Here is a 20400-nt window from a genome sequence, read left to right as displayed (position 1 = left end):
ATATGACTCGCGAGAAAATATCTTGTCTAGAGAATGTTGGTTTTTTATTCATGCACGCTCGAAGATTATATAATGTGGGACCTGCGTTCGTTAATTTTACTAACAAATCAAATCGTTCGTTTTTGTGGCTGAATGTTTTGAATTTGAATTTGGCGCTTGTAACAACCAAACACAGAGGTGTCGTACCTCAGTCAGTAACTCGGAGTCCACAGGCAAAGTGTACCATGTGTTGTAGCCTAAAAATCAACGGCTATAAATGTGACACGTGGCTCCATCATAACCTTACAAGTGGCACTCTCCTATTCTGGTAAAGTACATGGGTCATAAGCTTGTATGGACGAAAGTACACTTTTCTGAGAAAAAGGTATACTAAAACCCTTCTTATGGCCCAAAATTGTACTTAGGCCCAGTAAAGGCAAAACATATTTCTATGTAAAAGGGTGAGGTGTACTCTCCAATCAGCAATTGCCACGTGTCACAGCGTTATTGCTTAGCCAATCAGATGCTCCCAAATTAGGGTGACACCAAGGTACAACAGTCATTTCAGACACTAAAACTAGTCCTTAAAATCAGGGGAAATGTACGTTTTTCAGAGAATAGTATTGTTTTTCTGCCATAAATACTCTCTCAACTTTCTCTCTCTAAAAAGTTCCTTCTTATCCCTGATACCTGACTTAAGTTTTGGAGGGAGAAATACCACCCAAACCTCCAGGGTGGGTCCCTTTTTGCAGGTTTCAAGGCTGAGCTCAGGTTCGGGATTCGAGTTCAAGCGTTGTTGCACAAGTCTCCTAGTTTAGAACCTACTGTTGGGGATCATAGTAGTATTGATTTACGAGTTTAACGCTACGTGACATTCGGCGCCGTCTGTGGGGAGACGCAACAATGACTGATTGTCACTCATCCAATGTTGCTAGGAATAGAAGCTTTGAGATACAAGTGGAAGATACGGTAGGCGATGAGAGGCTACCCAGAGGAAGAGATAGGCCCTCTGCTGCCGTTTGTCTCTTTGGTGGGAGTAAGGGCCCTGTCATCCAAGAGAATCTTGACCGTCCAGTGACAGCTGGTCATCTGGAAATTGTCTGAAATGACTTCTAGGCTAGGATGGCCGCTGTCATGGAGGAGCAAATTAAAAGAAATATGTTATTTTTTCTGGTTAATCCAGGTCAGGCGGCTGTGGTGCCGCCTAGGGGGCAGTCCCAAGAAGGTCGTCCAGGGAAATGCCGGCCTCCTCGGCAGGAGATGACAAAGCCACTGTCTAAAGGAAAGCAGCCAGCCGTCAGTGAACTAAGAAGGAAGATGGACTGGAAGTTGGTAGTCCGTCCTGGAGATAACATTCCTCCTAGTGGTCAGAAGATGGAGACGGATGCTAGGGAATACTTGGAAGCCAAGAGGGCAGCTGCTCTTCAACGTTTGGCCTCAGGGTCTACACCCTACATGAAGGATCCCCCATTAAGGATTCCGTCCAGAACAGAACGAAGAAGTCAAAGACCTTCGGCTGTTCAGCCAATGCAAGAAAAAACGATTTTACAACCTATGTTGTGTAGGCGTCAAGCCTTAGCTAACACCTCATCAAACCCAGTGCTGAAAGAATATCGCTGGGAGCACATACCCACTGAGGGACATGCCGGGGCACTTAAGATTAACTGGCCGACTCCCTTCTCGGCCAGATCATGGAGTCCCCCCATTTCCAAAGGTTAAGCTTCCGACGATAAAGCCTTTCGACGACACTACAGATCCAGATGATCATTTATCAGCATACAAACATCAAATGTATGTTCAGGCAGTTGATGATGCTACATGATGCAAGAACGTTCCAGCTACGCTGAAAGGGATAGCTCAAAAATGGTTTAACAATCTTCTACCTAACTCAGTGAATAATTTAATTGAGCTTAGTATCTTGTTTACAAGCCATTTTATAGCAAATCGGCAGGAGCAGAAGACCAGCATGCATCTGGGCAAGGTCGTTCAACCTGGAAGCACTGCAGATACAGGATCTGAATACGGGAGTGGCTTTAGACGCCTTTATTAGGGGTCTAAGACCAGGAAGTTTTAAGTTCGAGTTCGTAAAGAAGAAGATATCCACCCTAAGTGAGGCCCTTGAGGAGGCCGAGGCATTTATCCATGCTACGGAAGTTTGTCCGGAAGCAAAACATCCGGAGACAAATATAATTGAAGTAACCATTCAGCCGAAGAAGAACATCCCAAGAAAGCCGAAACTTGGGCGGTGACTTTAATGACAACTTCATCCAAACGAAGCAAAAGAACTGAGCCAGCGACATCAGCTGAGCCTATAGAGTTCAGAAAGGATCAGTACTCCATTCTCATGGAGATCAAAGATCAATACGAACTAAAGGCGCCAGCAGAAATGAAGACGCCCTTCAGAAATAGAGATAAAAGTAAGTACTACCATTTTCACAAAAATGTGGTCACGAGACAAACGAATGTAAGCATCTGAAAAGAGCTTTAGAAGACTTAGCTCGCAAGGGTAAGATGAATTCTTATCTACCTCAAGCAAGTAGAAAATTCCAGAAGAAGGATAATCGAAAAGGCAGGAGAAAGGATGACGAAAGCACTGACGAAGATGTAGTGCTAGTGATATCCGGAGGATTCACAGCAGGGGGTCCTACCAATTGCGACCACAAAAACTATTTACGGGAACTCAGTCCTGTAGTACTTACTAATCAGACAAAATCTGATCCTTTCCTTAAAATTGTGGTTAGCGAACTGGATCGCGGGAAGACAAGAACACCCCATGACGACCCATTGGTGGTAGAGATGAAAATAGAAAATCTCAGGGTAAGACGGATCTTGATTGATATAGAAAGTTCTACCAATATCATCAGTGCGCATTGTCTGGCAAGATTGAAGTTTGACAAGAATAATCTGGTTCCAGTCAACCATCCCATCATTGGATTCGGAGGAGGAATCATTCATCCAATGGGAACTGTCACCTTACCCGTCAGAGTAGAGGACAAGGAAGCCTCCAAGACACTATTTGTTAAGTTCTTGGTGGTATGAGATTTGACAGCTTATAATATCATTCTCGGACAACCGACCTTGAACCACATCAAGGCTGTTATAGTAACCCATCTAATGCTGATGAAGTTTGAGTGCGATGGAGGGAAAATTGGATCCCTATATGGAGATCAGCAAGCAGCAAGGGAATGTTACCTCACTACTCTAAAACCTTCATCATGGAAAGGATAAAAATTAGAGCGGCCAAAAGCCATGGAGGAAGAACCGACCGAGAAATTGAAAGGCCAGATAAGTGAGTTAAAGAATGAAGCAGAAAAAGCTCAGATGAAATCCCCTCAAGAAAGCAGGCCGTCCATACTCTTGCCGAGCAAGAAAAGGAAATGCCTGGCCATCAAGGAAGAGAGGGCTTCGTCTGAAGAAGTAATGGCCATCATGGGCATGGGACTAGAGCATCCAGAACCGGTGGAGAGACCGGTAGAGATCTGTCTGAACAAAGAACGACCATAAAGGACGCTAAAAAATGGATCAGTTCTAGGTCCTCAAACCAAGGATGAATTGATCGCGCCGTTGAAGGAGTTTGAGGATGTCTTTGCATATATAGTAGAAGAGATGCCAGGAATTGATCCCGAAGTTGCTGTTCATAAGCTAAACATAGATCCAGGACAGAAGCCAATCTGGCAGAAAAAGAGGCACTTGGGTCCGGCTAGGAATCAAGTCGTTGATCAAGAAGTTCAAAAGCTGTTGAAATCAAAATTCATCCGGGAGACTTCTTATCCAAATTGGATTGCCAATGTATTTATGGTCCCCAAGCCAAACGGAATATGGAGAACGTGTGTGGATTACATTGATCTAATCAAGGCATGTCCAAAGGACAATTTGCCTCTGCCTAAAATAGATCGGCTAGTTGATTCCACGACGGAGCATGCGCTACTCAGCTTTATGGACGCCTATTCAGGTTTTCACCAGATCCCTATGTGGCCCGAGGACCAAGACAAGACCTCATTTATTACTGAGAAAGGTCTCTATTGCTGGCTAAGGATGCCTTTCGGCCTCCGGAATGTGCCAGCTACCTTTCAGAGGCTTATAAACACAATTTTTCAACCGCGGTTGGGAAGGAAAATGGAGGCTTACATTGACGACATGATCGTCAAAAGCCGTAAAGAGGTGGATCATATGGAGGATCTACGAGAAACATTCTTAACTCTTAGAAAATACAAGTTAAAGCTCAACCCGCAGAAGTGTGTATTTGGAGTGGTGGCCGGGAAGTTTTTAGGGTTCTTGGTCGACCAGCGAGGAATTGAGGCGAATCCTGACAAGATTCAGGGGATCTTGGACATGACTTCTCCGTCCAAGATTAAGGAAGTCCAACATTTGACAGGGTGTCAGGCTACCCTTGGACGTTTTCTTTCTGAATCTTGAGATAAGTGTCATCATTTCTTCGCAACAATAAAGAAGAACACGAAATTTGAGTGGACGGAGGAGGCCGAGAAGGCTCTTCAAGAGGTAAAATAGCATCTTCGGCAATGGCCCAGATTAATCATCCCGGCCGAAGGAGAGAAACTATATGTATAGCTGGCCGTATCACCACACGCGGGTAGTGCTGTTCTCCTAGCTGAAAGGGACTCAGTGCAAAACCGGTCTACTTTGTTGGCCATGTGCTAAATGATGCTGAAGGCAGGTATTCAATGGTAGAGAAGTTCGGCCTGGCACTGCTTATGGCCAGCCGAAAGCTGAGTCCATATTTTCTTCATATTATCCTTGTCTATACTGGCCAACCTCTAAGGCAAGTCCTACATAAGATGGATGCCTCTAGACAGATGCTAAAGTGGGCTGTGGAGCTTAATATGTTTAACTTGGCATTTGAGCCCAGAAAGGCGATCAAGGGACAAGCCTTAGCAGATTTCATTGTAGAGCTAACTCGGCCTGCAATAGAATTTGTCCGAGATCCAGCTGAAGGAAAGCGGCATTAGACCCTTATGGTGGATGGGTCGTCCACTACCAATGGTTGTGGAGCTCGGATCATCTTTCAATCACCAAAGGGGGACAAGTTTGAATATGCAATCAGATTTCAATTCCCGACTTCAAACAATGAAGCAGAGTATGAAGCTCTTTTAGCTGGCATCAAAATGTGCAAAGCGGTCAGAGCCCTGGAATTTGAAGCAAAGACGGACTCTCTGCTGGTGGTTAGTCAAGTCAATGGAGACTTTGAATGCAAGGAGGTATCTATGAGTAAGTACATGAAGCCGATTCAGGAGGAAAGAAAAACATTGAAACGATTTGTGCTCGAACAAGTTCCAAGGTCAGAGAATCCTCAAGCCGATGCTCTCTCAAAATTAGCAAGTTCGGCCGAAGGGGATGTGTCGAGGACTGTACGTGTTTTGGGAGGTAAAACCGACAAAGAGCATTCATCAAAAGGAAGTTATGTTCCTCAGCCGAGGAAACGTTTGGATGAGCCCCATCATAAAATACAAGGAAACAGGATGCTTGCCCACTGACCACTTGGAAGCCAAGTATGTAAAGGCAAGGGACAAATGGTTTGAGCTTTGGGATGGAACTCTCTACAAAAGGGCCTTTAACCGGCCACTCCTCAAATGCATCTGTAGAGAAGACGGCCTAGATGTTCTGAAAGAGCTGCATGAAGGGGCTTGTGCTTCTCACATTGGGGGAAGAGCATTAGGAGAAAAGGCTTTAAGGACAGGGTATTACTGGCCTACTTGAAAGGAGGACGCTCTGCTCTATGCAAGGAAATGTGATAGTTGTCAAAGGCATGGTAACGTCTATCAGAAGCCGTCCAACTATTTGACTCCAGTTCTTTTCCCCCTTCCCTTCGCCAAATGGGGATGGAATGGATATCTTGGGCCATTTCTTGTAGCCGTCGGCCAGAAAAAAAAATTGTGATAGTAGTAGTAGACTACTTCACAAAATGGGTGGAAGCTAAAGCAATGAGATAAATCACCACCAATGATGTGAAGGGGTTCGTCTAGAAGAACCTCATTACAAGGTTTGGGATGCCTCAGTCTATTGTTTTTGACAATGGACCACAATTTGAAACGCCCAAGCTTCGAGAATGGCTGGCCGATTACGGCATTAAAGCCCACTTTGCTGCCGTTGCCCATCCCCAGGCAAATGGACAAGTTGAAGCCTTCAATAAAATTTTATCAGCAAGAATTAAAAAGAAGCTAGACAATGCTAAAGGATTGTGGGTAGAAGAGTTACAGTTGGTTCTTTGGTTAATCTGAACAACAGCCAAGAACTCAATTGGGGAAACTCCATTTATGCTCGTCTATGGCTCAGAGGTCGTCCTCCCTATAGAAATTGAAGAACCAACTCTGCGAGTCATGCTTTATTCAGAAGATGCCAATTGGGCCGCTCTCCGGATGGCCTTGGATCAGGTTCCTGAAGTAAGGGGCAATGCTATGTTGAGGATGCAACTCTATAAATTAAGAATGGCTCGAGAGTTTAACAAGCGCGTGGCTAGGCGGCCACTTAAGAAGGGAGACCTCGTCCTGAGAAAATGGAAGCAGTCGGTCGGGCCAAAAAAATGGGTAATCTCACTCCAAACTGGGAAGGACCTTACAGATAGTCCAAGAAGTTCAGAGTGGCACCTTTCGTCTGGAGCATATGGACGGTCGTTCTGTTCCGAGGACGTGGAACTCAGACACTTTGAAGAAATATTTTATTTGATATAGCTGAAGAAATGTAATCTTTTGCTAACTTAAGTGCCATAAGCACATAGATGAAAAAGTAGAGATGTATACATGTATACATGTATCTTGGCTCCTAGGGAAGCAAAATTCATATAATACAAATCTACTTCCCTCCTATGACTGTCTCTTTGTTTGATATGTATGCCTTATTTATTTGTTCAAAGGTATATACAATCGGCCAAGCTGACATTCAAAGATGAACGGCAAATAAAAACACCTTCTATTAGGAGACCGGCCAACATGTCAAAATCCTATAAGGATAGCACATGACGAAGGCCATCAATTGGTTAATTTAAAGAGTTAACATCTCCTAAACGACGGCGGCTGGAATTAGTACGCTTAAGTAAAAGTGTCATACTTTCCATCCAAAAGCCATTCACTGAGATAACAACCTTAGTAAAGGAAAAAGTTATTTCAAATTTTAACAAGGATGGACGAATTGCCACAACCTTCATAAAGCATTAAGTCCTATCTTGCATAAGTATATCATGGCCATTCTCCTTCTTGGATCAAAGAAAGGTTACTGAAACCTCTTCGTTTAAGAAGGGGGGCATATGGGCTAAATATACTACTGCAGATAACAAAGTCCTTGTACAAAGAAGTTTGGTATAATAAGTTCTGACGACAGGTTCTGACGAACAATATTCGAGTTTCAGGCCGAACAATTTTTAAGCTTGGCATTACTGATAATTAGACTAAGTTGAAAAATGTGGTATCTTCGGCCAAAGTAAGCTGATCATATAGGCCGAATAATTTTTATACTTAGCATCATTATTCAAAATAATTGGATTAAATTATAGGCGTCATATGGATAGAATTATGAGGCAAAGATATGAGAAAAAAGAAACTCTTTCATAGAAGATCAAAAGAGGAAATTACAACATAGTCTAAAAATACAAAAAATTAAAAAAGCTACATAGTACAACTGGCCTGCGGCCAAGATTGAGAAAAGAAAACAAGAAGAGAAGCTAAGCCTCTGGAGTAGTGTTGGTATCGTTGGCCTGGGCTTCGGGGTCGACCTCTTCTTCTTCCTCATCATCCGAGGATTCTTGAAATACTGGAGGTTCTTCCCCGACCAAATTAGCTTTATGAAGGCTCTCCTGAAAGTCAAGCCGACGAACATATCTTGGAATGTCCTCCTCTTCGGCCAGCATTTCGAAGGCCTTCACAGCCCAGGACTTCGAAGTATCAATCACTTCGTTCAGAGCCTCCTTGGCCGACTGAAAAAATGCAGTGGCCTCCTCCTTTAGCTCGTGGTTTTTAGCTTGAAGATAACAATTTTCTCTTCGGAGCTCCACGACCGCCAGAAGGGTTGCATTTCTCTCGTCCTTGAGAGCCAGCTCAAGGGCAACCTTCTCGTCTCGGCCCAGCGTTTTTCCCAAGCCTCTCTGGACTGGCGATGTAATACTTCTTGCTCGGCCATAGAAAATTGGGCCTGATCCGCTGCCTTGGTGGCCTCACAGACGATTTATTTGTTCTCTTTTCTGAGCAGTCTTGCCCAATCTTCAGTTATTATTATGCGAGCAAAGAGCTGAAAAAGGAAGGACGAAGATATGTTAGGATGGTTGCAAAAATGAGAAACATATACAAGTACGGAAATAAGGCGGCAAAATAAAAAATGTATCTCAGCAGCAAGTTGAGACATGTAGCCTACACGTCCTGATGAGGCTCCTCTCAAGTCCTTGATATAAGACTCAGGGAAGCATTTGAAAAGCTCCTTCTTGAGCTTCTCACGATCGGCCGAAATCATCCTCGCAAAGGCAGCCGAGGATTCGTCGTCCGAGAGGGTAGGAGAGCCATCAAGAGCTTTGTCTGCTGCCCCTTTTCCTTTATCTAAAAGAGGATACTCGTCAATATTTCGGACGGGTATAACTACGACCTGTCTGTTGGACGGACTCATCGGGCTCCCGCCAACACACAAAGTCCTAACAACGTTAGAACAGTAAGACTCACCAGAAGATCGGGAAGTCGTCCTATAAGCTTCCGGCATTTGGGATACCAGTTTAGCAGCTGGCACGGAGAAGGCCGACCCGTCTAAAGTCGCGTCCGACTGGGTAGATTGATTCCCTGTCTCGTCCAAATGAACAACCGTGTCCGGTTGCTCGGAAGTAAGGGGGAGAGTAGGATCGACTGGGCCGGTGTAGGTAACCAAGGCCCTCTCCTCAGTAGTAGGAGGGTCATCCTCGGCCGGAATGGAAATCACGACCTTGAGCACATGTCGTGAGGGTTTCTTCTTTATGGCAGTAAAGCCCTTGGATTTTTTTGGGGGAGGCGCATCCCCGGTCCCGCCTGGCCTCTTCTTTGTATCCTCCTTCTCGGCCAACGCCTTAGACGTTGGGCGTTTTCTGAAAAAGAAACAAGTAGAAATATCAACGGTAAGAAAAAGAAAAAGGTAAACCGGCCATGAATGGTACAACTTTAGCATAGACGGAGCTTTGTTAAATAAGGAGCCCGTCCAACAAAGGCTAAAAAACAAGATAAAAGGATATCCTCTGCGGAAGGAAGCCGACCAATAAATTCTGGACAACTTCTCTCCTAGAAGGGTGCAGATTCTTGGTTGAGTTCCCCTTTGGGGCAAGATCTGTCTAGGCAATAACACTCGTCCAAGATGGAATACTCCCATACTCTGAAGTATTCCATCATTTCTTCAGCTGAAGTGCTCTCCAGCTCTAAGTAGGATGTTGTTCATCCATTTTTGGTGGTAGCCCGGCTAAAATCCCGGTACCGTCTTGACACAACTTCATTGGGCGCCTGGACAAACAGAAATTCGGCCTTCCAGGCATGCATCTTGGACATTTTGTCCCAAGACGTCAGATAGCCCTTACGATTGCACACGCTAAACCAGGCTCCGTCCACCGTTCTTGGAACCTTAGAAACGTAATGGATTTGGGAGAAGACGGCCAGCGAGGGATCGACACCTTTTAGCTCACAGGCAGCTAAAAAGGTTAGGATGTTTTGCCAAGAGTTTGGGGCCAGTTGGTTATGGCCGATGCTATAGTAATGAAGAAGGCGACTGATGAAGGGATGCAAGGGAAATCGCAACCCGACATCCAAGGCCAGCCGATAAACAACAAAATGGTCGATAGGAGCACTCAGTATAGCCGAGGAGAAGTGTTTGAGGTCAGGACCTACTCGTCCTAGCCAACTGTTGTCGGCTAGAATGAATCTAGGGTCAGATAAGGGGCCCAGCCGGCGCCTTATTTCGGAAGAAGTAGTGGACGGCTCCTCTGAGTCGCTAGACGGACTAGAGGAGACCTCCACCTCGTTGGCCTCGTCCGTAGCCATATCATGTCTAGATGGGCTGAGTTCTGGAGACTCTCTGGGAATGCTTTCCTCCTGGACGCTTCCAGGAAAAGTATTTTGATTTGCTAGTCGGGCGTTTTGAACTTCGCGCTCCCTGTCAGCAGGAATTCGTCTGGTTGATGCCTCCATCTCTAGCTAGAGGCCGGAAGGTTTACCCCTCGTCTAATGCGAGCGGTTTTCTTGACGCGCGCCAGATTACCCTGCACAGGTAAAGACTGGGTCGTCTGACTTTGCCGTCCATGTCCAAAATAAAAGAATGCATGGCCGGCCGAGATAGGCCCAACTCTGGAATGTGCCGAAGAAGAAAGGCTATTTGTACTAGGGTCAAGACCAACCCTTGATCGGCCGGGAATATTCGAAGAAGAAGACGAGTTCATTTTTCTTAAAAAATGTGTGAAAATACAAGGAAAATAAACAGAGGGAAAGGATACCTGTTGAAGGTGCTTGGACGAACGGTAAGGACGAGCTGGATGAAACCTTGGACGAATTGACAGCACTTAGCAATAATTTGGACGAGGACTTTTTCTCTCTCTAAAACTCAGTAAAAACATGACGGAGTATCTCTCTCTAAAAAATCTCTCCAAGATGTAAAAGTGATTTTAGAAACAACAAAGGGAAATATTTATAGAGGGGTGAAAGTGACCTCTTCTTCCAGTAAATGACCGTTGCATGCCAAAAGCCCTTGAGGGTTGACCTAGTGAGACCGGCTAAATGGCGTCCATTTCCATCTTGAAAAAGAAGTGCAGTTCTGGTCGGTTAAAAGAGGAAACCAACCGTCTTGGCGCCTAAATGGTAAAATCCTCTTTTAAGGGGTAAATGTTATAGCCTAAAAATCAATGGCTATAAATGTGACACGTGGCTCCATCACATCCCTACAAGTGGCACTCTGCTATTCTGGTAAAGTACATGGGTCATAAGCTTGTAAGGACTAAAGTACACTTTTCTGAGAAAAAGGTGTACTAAAACGCTTCTTATGGCCCAAAATTGTACTTAGGCCCAGGAAAGGTAAAACACATTTCTGTGTAAAAGGGTAAGGTGTACTCTCCAATCAGCAATTGCCATGTGTCACAGCGTTATTGCTTAGCAAATCAGATGCTCCCAAATTAGGGTGACGTCAAGGTACAACAGTCATTTCAGACACTATAAATAGTCCTTGAAATCAGGGAAAAGATACGTTTTTCAGAGAATAGTACTGTTATTCTGCCATAAATACTCTCTCTCTCTCTCTCTTTCTATCTACTTTCTCTCTCTAAAAAGTTCTTTCTTATCCCTGATGCCTGACTTAAGCTTCGAAGGGAGAAATACCACCCAAACCTCCAGGGTGGGTCCCTTTTCCAGGTTTCAAGGCAGAGCTCAGGTTCGGGGTTCGAGTCCAGGCGTTGTTGCACAAGTCTCCTGGTTCAGAACCTACTGTCGGGAATTGTAGTAGTATTAATTTACGAGTTTAACGCCACGTAACACCATGTATACCTTCTAATTAATTTATGGCTTCCTATTTTATATTTTGTACTCTCTGCTAAAAAATAATAAAATGAGTTTCTCCTGCCACATTGTTAATACTGAACCACCTTTAATATGTATGTCGATTGTTGTTTATTCCTTTGCTTTTCCACAACATTTTTTGTAATCATCTTTAAGATGACTCTTTAAGACTTTTCATCAAACGAGACATATTATCTGACATACATAATACATATAATTTTATAATTCATACGTATATACGTTTGGTGAGTGCTTCTCTTGCTATTACATGAAGGTTGTGCGTGAAGTTTATTGGATCATTAATGAAGGTTATCATGGAGGTTGTAGGTGAAGTACTTTGTCTTTGAAGGACATGAAAATTAAGAAAACACTATACTTCCAAACTAGCATACGTACTTTAAAGGGTGTGCTTTTTTTTGTATATTTACCTCATGTTTCGATGCGTGTTAGTGTAAGAGTTCAAAAAACATGAAATAATATCTCTAAGGTAACAATATAAGTAGTTTATGACAATGTGATAATTTACAAATCTCTCATATATCTGTGACTGAAGTAGAAAAAACTTAGGACTTATGGATGCGTTGGCCTAACCTATGTTATCTTGCGTTGGCAAACAGTAAGTTATTTTAGGATAAGCGTTCTGTGTGGTGATTTGCGGCCATGAAACTTCATTGCATCACCATCTGTACTGCCTAAGTAGAATATAACATCAAAGGGAAATTACTAAATATGGTTCTAGATCTAGCATATTCTATCAGTAAATGACGACAATGATACACATAAAAGGAAGGTAAACGTCTTTCAATTAGAAATCCAGCACACATATGGCGTGATAGAGCTAAATGATCTGGTAATCTAATGACCTAATCCAAAAGATTTATTTATTTTTTCCTACTCCTTCCGCCTTTAATATTGTGCTTGTTTATCTCTTTTAAGGTCAAACTTTAAAATCTTTGACCAAATATTCGCAATAACATGTACAAAAATATATACTCATGTAGGATCTTGTTAGGTTCGCCTTCATTTGTACTTTCATAATAACTTTTTATATTATTTATTAATGCATAATTGAAGATATTAAAGGTCAAAGGTATATCTTGGAGATCGTGCGAAAAGAAAACAAGCACGATATTATTGGACAGATGAAGTATTATACTTGGAAAAGATAGGTGTAATTAGCTAGGTACAAGTTTATGTAGTGCACCGCCTCCTCTCTCCTCCTTTTTCTCTCTTCTCTCTCCTCTCCTACAAAACCCTATAATTTTCAACCTAGGGGCTACCACCGCCCAAAAGGGTGATAGTAAGCCCCTTTTCTCGTTTTATTACACCTTATGCTTGATTTGATGATCGAAATTTGTGCAGAGTTGCAACAGATGTCAAGACTTCGTTTACAATCACTTGAATTGAATCTGGTTCTACTTCAAAACTACAAAAGATCGATAGACCCCCTTGCAGAAAGCTGCATCAGACAGCGATGTGAAAGACAAGGGTTTTCGAAAGTGTTAGATATACTCTACGATCGTTGTTTTATCATATTAGAATTGTATTTATTTCATTTGATATGTATTTGTTTAGTTTTGATTTTATTGTAGATGTCGTATGACTTTGAATCATAAATTAATGTTAATTTCAAAAAAAAAAAATAAAAAAATTGGAAAAGATATTTCTCTTGCATGCGGTCAGACTCAGTATTTTGCGATTAACTTTTCGTTTTAATTTTTTTAAAGGTAGTTAGAATCCCCTTGCAAGCTAGGGAGGGAGAGAAATTGAGGATTCTCTTTGCTAGGGGTGACAATCAAACTCCCTGTCACAGGGGTGGAAGGAGAGCTTTAGAACTATTAGGGCAACCTTGGCCCACAACTCCCTTTTCATAAGATAACTAGTTTTTTGATCTATTTAAAGCAGGATACATAGTATATGAGTACTTAAAGAGCTTGACTCAGTGTCTTTGTAAATAGGCCTTTGGATGAGGGCTTTGTGTTAGAGCAACGCAAAAGATTTCTTCTTATCTTTTCTTTTAAAAAAAATTCTCAAATAATAGTGGTTGTTAATGTCAATAGTAATTTATAGACAAGAACAATGAGCCATGACATATCATGCTAATTTATATTATATAAGTCAAGGGAGGAGGTATGGTGTCCTCCTTTAGAATGACGAGAATACCCTTTAAAAATTTAAAACGACGTTTACTTTTACAAAACATTAAAAAAATGAGAATCAACACAACTTGTCATATGGAATAAGTTAAAAATGGAATATGCAATGACCTTTATTAATAACTTGTCAAAATAGATTGACACAATCAATTCATGAAATTAATTTAATTAAAATCTTCTATCCAAAAAGTTAGTGATATATCCTAACAACATAATAATTCTTATGTACAAAGTTCGAACAATATGGTTTATGAGCATTTATAATCATTAAAGAAATATACTAAAGCCACTAACAAGGAATTATTAAATCATCGATCAAATTTTTCAGCGACGCTATTAAACAGTTAAAAATCCATCACTTTCAGTTTTAAAAGATGATAACATCTACAAACGAAAACCTCAATAATTTACATCACTACAAAAATAAATTTAGATTTAAAAAAATATGCCAATTCGCACATATAGCTACATAAGATTGTTGACGCACACATCGCGTGCATATACAACTAGTGCCCATTATTGTAACGAGATAATGTCCTCATCACATAACTTAATGGACAAAATTTTTGATACAAGGAAATTTTGTCCGAACTGACCTTATATGTTACTTTTTGCGAGAATCAACTTTTTAAACTTTTTCAGGCAATCTAAGACCTTTGAAAACAGATGTATTTGTGAGAAACAACCTTAGGCCACTTTGATTTTACGGTTTTTTCACCAAATACTCCTGACAAAAAAAATTATTTACCAAATACCCCAACTTTTTTCAAAATTCACTAGATACCCCTAACTTTTAAAAATATTCACCAAATACCCCAAATTTTTTTAAAAATGACAAATAATGCCCTTAATGACTAACGACGGTTAACTCCGTTAGTCATTAGTGTTAATTAACCCTAAAAAAACTTAATTAACCCAAAAATCCTAAAAACCTAACTAACCTAACCCCCTCCCTCTCTCCACTAACCCACCACCCCTAACAACCCCAGCCCCACCAGCTACAAGCTCCCTCCCCTGCAGCTCCCCTTTCCCCACCACCCCAGCAGACCCCATCCCCTCCTCCACCCCTCATCAGCCCCGCCAGTCCCTTACCCTCCCCTGACAGCCAGCACCCCCACTCCTCCCCCACCCCTGCGCGCCTAACCCTTGTAACCCTAACCCCCACCCCTCCTTCACCCTCGTGCGCCTAACCCTTGAAACCCTACCCCCACCCTCTCCACCCTACGCGCCTAACCCTCGCAACCCTAACCCCACCCTTCCCCACCCCCGCGCCGCCTAACCCTCGCAACCCTAACCCCCACCCCTCCCCACCCTCGCGCCCCCCTTTCATTTCGGTACCTCTAACCCCACCCCCATAGAAACTTGCTGTGATTTCTGGAGATAAAAATGCGACGATGGTTGCAATTTTGGGTGACATAGGTTCTGTTAAGAAGTTTTGGCTCACTGCAGTATATGGTGTCAATGATGCTGTTAGTCAATATGGGGAGATTTAAATAGTCGTGGAAAGATTTGGTGCGCGTTAAGGTAGGGGTTCAAGTAAGGTGCCTGATTGATAGGGGGAGATTTCAATAATGTGTTAAATTTTGATTAAAGGATAGAGTCAGTTGTATCTTTGGAGGAAGTGGGAGCATTTAGACAATGTCTTATGGATTGTGAGCTACATGATGCAGTGTACTCTGGTCCCTTTTTCACTTGGTCCAATAAGCAAGAAGGTGTTGATAGAGTATTTTCAAAAATTGATAGAATATGTGTGAATGAGATGTGGGAGGATATGTTTCTTGGAGCATCTAGTACTGTCTATCTTGCAAGTATATTTGATCATTGTCCTTGTGTTGTTAGGTTGTATAGCAGAGTAATGGCTAAGCCTAGGCCATTAGATTCTTCAATATGTGGTGCCAGGATGTAAGTTTTGGTGCTATTGTAGAGCAAGGGTGCCAGAAGAGGGTATATGGGGTGCCTATGTATAGGCTGGTGGTGAAGCTGAAATCTCTGAAACAGGTTCTTAAAGGGCTGAATAAAGCTAGGTTTTCAAATGTTGAAAATGAAGTTGAGAGGGAAGCTGATGCACTAGAAAAAAAAATCCAAGCTCAAATACATGGGAGGCCTCATGTTGCTGACTTGCACATTCAAGAAAAGGTTGCGCGTGGGAACAAATGATAGACCGAATAAGGCTAGGCTGAGTTTTTTATAACAAAAGGTGAAGCAGGAGTGGCTGGGTGGAGGGGATGCAAATACTGCTTACTTTCATGCCTGTTTGAAGCAAGGAAGTTCCTACAACTATGTCTATAGGTTGCAAAACATGTAGGGTATATGGGTGGAATCTCAAGAGGAGGTTGAAGAGGCTTATGTGCAGTTCTATAAGGGCCTACTTGACTCATGTGATGAAAATAGGACAAAGGTTTGCTCTTCTATGGTGAAAAAAGGGAAGCTGTTAACTACTGACCAGCAAACTGAGTTATGTAGAAGGTTTACTGAGGAGGAGGTTAAAGTAGCCCTATTTGATATTGAGGATAACAAAGCTCCTGACCCTGATGGGTACTCAAGTTGCTTATATAAAAAAGCATTGCAGTACGTGGGTGCTACTGTTACTGAAGTAGTGCTGGATTTTTTCCATATACGGAGAATTTTGAAGCAAATAAATGCTACTACCCTTTGCTTAGTGCCTTAATGTGATCGGCCAGTGGATGTGTCACAATTTAGACCCATAGCATGTTGTAATTTCATTTAGAAAATCATATAAAAAATGTTATGTGCTAGATTAGAGAAGATTTTGCCTACTTTGATTAGCTCTAATCAGAGTGCATTCATTGAGGGGAGGGTGATACTACATAATATCTTCTTATGCCAAGATATTATGGAACACTATAAAAGGAAGAATCAACCTAAGAGATGTACCATCAAGGTGGACCTGCGTAAAGCATATGACTCCATTCAATGGGAGTTCATTAGAGAATTATTGCAGTCCATGAAGTTCCCTGGGCAATTTATAGCCTGGATAATGGTCTGCATCACCACTCCAAGTTATTCTCTCAGTGTGAATGGGGGCCTATGTGGTTTTTTTGAAGGCAAGCAGGGTCTAAGGCAAGGGGGCCCTATATCCCCCCTACTCTTTGTGATTGCCATGGATTACTTCTCAAGATTGATGATAAGAATGGGGAAGAGAAAGGAGTTTAAGTACCACCCAAGGTGTGATACACTAGCTATTAATCACCTCATCCTTGCAGATGACTTGATGTTGTTTAGCAAGGGTGATATTCAGTCCACTATGCTACTGAAGAGAACATTGAAAGCCTTTGCAACCACATCAGGGTTGGAAGTTAGCCATGCTAACACAACATTTATTTTGGAAATGTAAATGAAGAGCTGCAAGGAAGAATTCTTCAGATAAATGGGTTTCAGAGAATTGTGTTCCCATTCAGGTATCTTGGTATACATATAACATCTAAAAAATTAAACAAGAATGATTGTGATCTGCTTGTGGATAAAATGTTGAAGAGAGTTACAAGTTAGAGCTGTAGACATCTCTCCTATGCTGGTAGAGTTACACTAGTCAATGCTGTTCTCCTTAGCATGCATAACTATTGGGCGCAAATTTTCTTGCTCCCTAAGAGTGTGTTGCACAGGATTACTCAAATATGCAGGCCTTACCTTTGGGATGGAAAGGTTTACCTAGCTAAAAGCCTCCCCTGTAGCATGGTCTTGTTTTAAGAAGAATGGAGGGCTTGGTATTAGAGATTGCATATCCTGGAATATGGTTGCTGTTGGGAAGCTAGTCTGGCAAATAGCTCAAAAGAAGGATGTTATATGGATCAAATGGATTCATAGTGTCTATATCAGGGAACAAACATGTTGGGAGTACAAAGCCCCACCAAATGCGAGTTGGATCTGGAAAGGAGTGTGCAAAGCTAATGAGGTGTTTAAAGCTGGTTACAACAACAACATATGGAGCACAGGCACTAAGAAGTACACTGCTAAGGAAGGTTATAAATGGCTGAAAGGTCAATATGAGACTGTTGGTTGGCATCATTGGGTTTGGAATGGTCTTAATGTTCCAAAACATGCCTTTATAAGCTGGCTTGTTGCATTGGGAAAAGTTAAGACAAGAGATAGGCCGAAGGCTGCTGGAGTCTGTAATGATGTGGCATGCTTATTGTGTAACAGTGGAACTGATAAATGTCTGCATCTTTTTTTTAGGTGCCATTTTAGTAGGATAGTGTGTGTAAATTTTATGAGTTGGTTGCAGATCAAAGTGGAGAATGATGAGTGTTTATGTACTGCATGGGAAAAGTGGGGAAGGAGATACAGAAGTAGGAAACATCAGCAGATTTGCTACAGTGCCCATGCAGCTACTGTTTACCATATACGGAGAGCAAGGAATCACTCCCTGTGGGAGAATGCAGTTCTTCAACCTGATAGAGTGGTGCAATGCATAAAACAAGAGGTTGTTGGTAGAGTCAAAATGCAGATGAAAGAGTCTTGTCCTGAAGTTGTGAGAAATTGGGTAACTGTAATCAGTAGCTAATGAAGCTGCTTGTCGGTGGTATTATGTGTGTGTTTAGATGTTATTGTTTGGCCAGCTAGTGTTTGTACTAGTTTGGCATAGGCTGTAATGTTGTCTGTTGGCTCTCAACGGTTTTGGTAATATATTTCTTAAATTTTACCCAAAAAAAAATACCTCATATTGTCATGTTCAAAAATAATCTTGGGTTAAATTACTTGAAAAGTACAAATTGGATGGGAAAAGGTCGAAACAGGCCTAAAATCACATTTACGTTCCCAAAATTCAACGAACAAATAATGCAAACATAAAAATCTACACACTAGTTATATAATACCTCACATTATCATGTTCAAAATGAATTTAGTTTAAATGACTCCAAAAGTACCAATTGGACGGGGAAAGGCATAAAATCACATGACAATTTATCTAGTTCATAAACAAATCAAACAATAAATAAAACATGCAAAGAAATTAAACGGGTTACCTCTTAACACAAGTTACGAGAAGTGAAGGGAGAAGAGATATCTGGAACTTTGTTTGCCTTGCTTAGTCTGTTTTCCTACAATTAACAAAACCCACATAGCACATTTTAATCATATAATCAATTTAGAAAAGCAAATTTGACTAAAAGAGTGGATATGGGTTATGCAGATAAGATTACACATGATCATTCGACATCAATGTGCTACATCAAAAAAGGATCGTGTGACTATGTGAGTTGTTAACTAATCACATAATCACACCCTCCCCACCCCCTCCTCACCACCACACATGCCCTCCCCACCCCATGCCCACTAAGACAGACACCCTCCCCACCCTCTCACACCCTCTGCCCACCCTCCCCAAGCCTCTGCCACACCCCTACACACCTTCCCCCACCCCCTGCCCAATATCCCCAGCCCACCCCCACACTCCGACACCCCCTGCGAGTGAGAGTGAGGAAAATTTGTGTTGTGTGTAACCTAAAGACGTGCACACATTTTTAGTCCAGAAAGGGTTGCGTATAACTCTTCACCGCAACCCTTATAAAGTGAAGGGTTGCGGTTTTGTGGCTAAACGCAACCCTTCTCTTTAGTGAAAGGTTGCAGGCGTAAAAAAAAACGCATCCCTTCACTTTATACAGGCTGCAGTTAAATGGGAAAATGCAACCCTTCATATAAAGGGTTGCATAGGGCCTAAAAACCGCAGTCCTTCACTTTAGAAGGGATTCGTTTTTTTGTTAACCGCAACCCTTTACTTTAGAAAGGTTGCGTTGTTTGGTTAACCGAAGCCCTTCCATATTTTTCCTCTAGTGAGAACTTGGGATTAAATAATCAATATTCCAAAAAAAAAAATTGAAACTTATTATAAAAAGAGTAAAGATAGCATTCATACTTGCTTTAACTCCTAGGAGTTTCCTTTTGAAAAGTGCAAATATGGGCTTGGCATCATCTTCATCATAGGAAGTGATATAATGTGGTACCTCTGAAGAAGCTTCCAACTTAGGACGTTTCTTGCCGGAATATCTCAAAGGCAAGGCAGAGAGACATCTATAGTCTCTTTTCTGGCAGATTTAAATTTTGATCCATTGGTCCCATGGACTGCAGAGAAACAATGGTAATCTCTCTTTCTTGCAGCTCTCTTAAAAGGGACCATCTGCTCCATTAGTCCCACACTAGTAGAAAAATTGCTTCTTGATGCGGTCATTAAGTGGCCTATTGCGGCAATTTTGGCCGCGCAGCAATTAAGGGGGCAATAATAGGTTAATAATATATTGCTACGGTTCCTAGCAAAAACCGCAGCAATATGTTAAACCTATTGATGTGGTTCCTAATCAAAACCACAACAATAGGTCGTAGTACATGTAAAATTTTAATTTTTTTTTTTTTTGCATTTTGCAATGAAATTTGAAATATTAAAAGCAAGCAACTAACTCATCCACTATCCACCAAATTTCTAAACAAATTAAAGATAAAATGACATGAATCTCATTAAATATAAAGAAAAAAAAAGATAAAACTATATATGAATCTGATTAATATATAAAGATAAAAAAAATATAGTTACATAAATATTACAAACGATCAAAAAATCAAAAAGCAAAATTAAAAAAACAACAATTATAACTAAGTGACTAATAAAAACAAATATTATAAACTGAAAATAAAAAAGAAATCTTAAAACTACAAACAGATCTTAAGAAACGAAAAAAAAAGGAAAAAAAAAATAGAAAATTCTGAAAACAAAAAAAAATGCAAAAAAAAAAAAATTCTGAAACAAAAAAAAACAAAAAATT

The 20400-nt window shown here is 41.5% G+C and overlaps 1 protein-coding gene across 1 annotated transcript; it reads left to right on the top strand.

The window, feature by feature from the left end:
- The first annotated feature begins 17375 nt into the window (after positions 1–17375).
- LOC104883491 (uncharacterized) lies at positions 17376–18146 on the top strand. Its single transcript, XM_010668021.1, has one exon. It carries the CDS (start codon positions 17376–17378, stop codon positions 18144–18146), a length of 771 nt encoding a protein of 256 aa, XP_010666323.1.
- The last annotated feature ends 2254 nt before the right edge of the window (positions 18147–20400 follow it).

This window comes from Beta vulgaris, chromosome 3 (assembly GCF_026745355.1).
Source record: "Beta vulgaris subsp. vulgaris cultivar EL10 chromosome 3, EL10.2, whole genome shotgun sequence".
Classification (NCBI taxonomy): Eukaryota; Viridiplantae; Streptophyta; class Magnoliopsida; order Caryophyllales; family Amaranthaceae; genus Beta; species Beta vulgaris.
The sequence above is the reverse complement of the archived record's forward strand: the minus strand, read 5'-3'. Positions and strand labels throughout refer to the sequence as shown.

Bases quoted from the DNA above. Each gene is read 5' to 3' on its own strand.
- LOC104883491 (XM_010668021.1), top strand. From the start codon at position 17,376: ATGGTTGCTGTTGGGAAGCTAGTCTGGCAAATAGCTCAAAAGAAGGAT.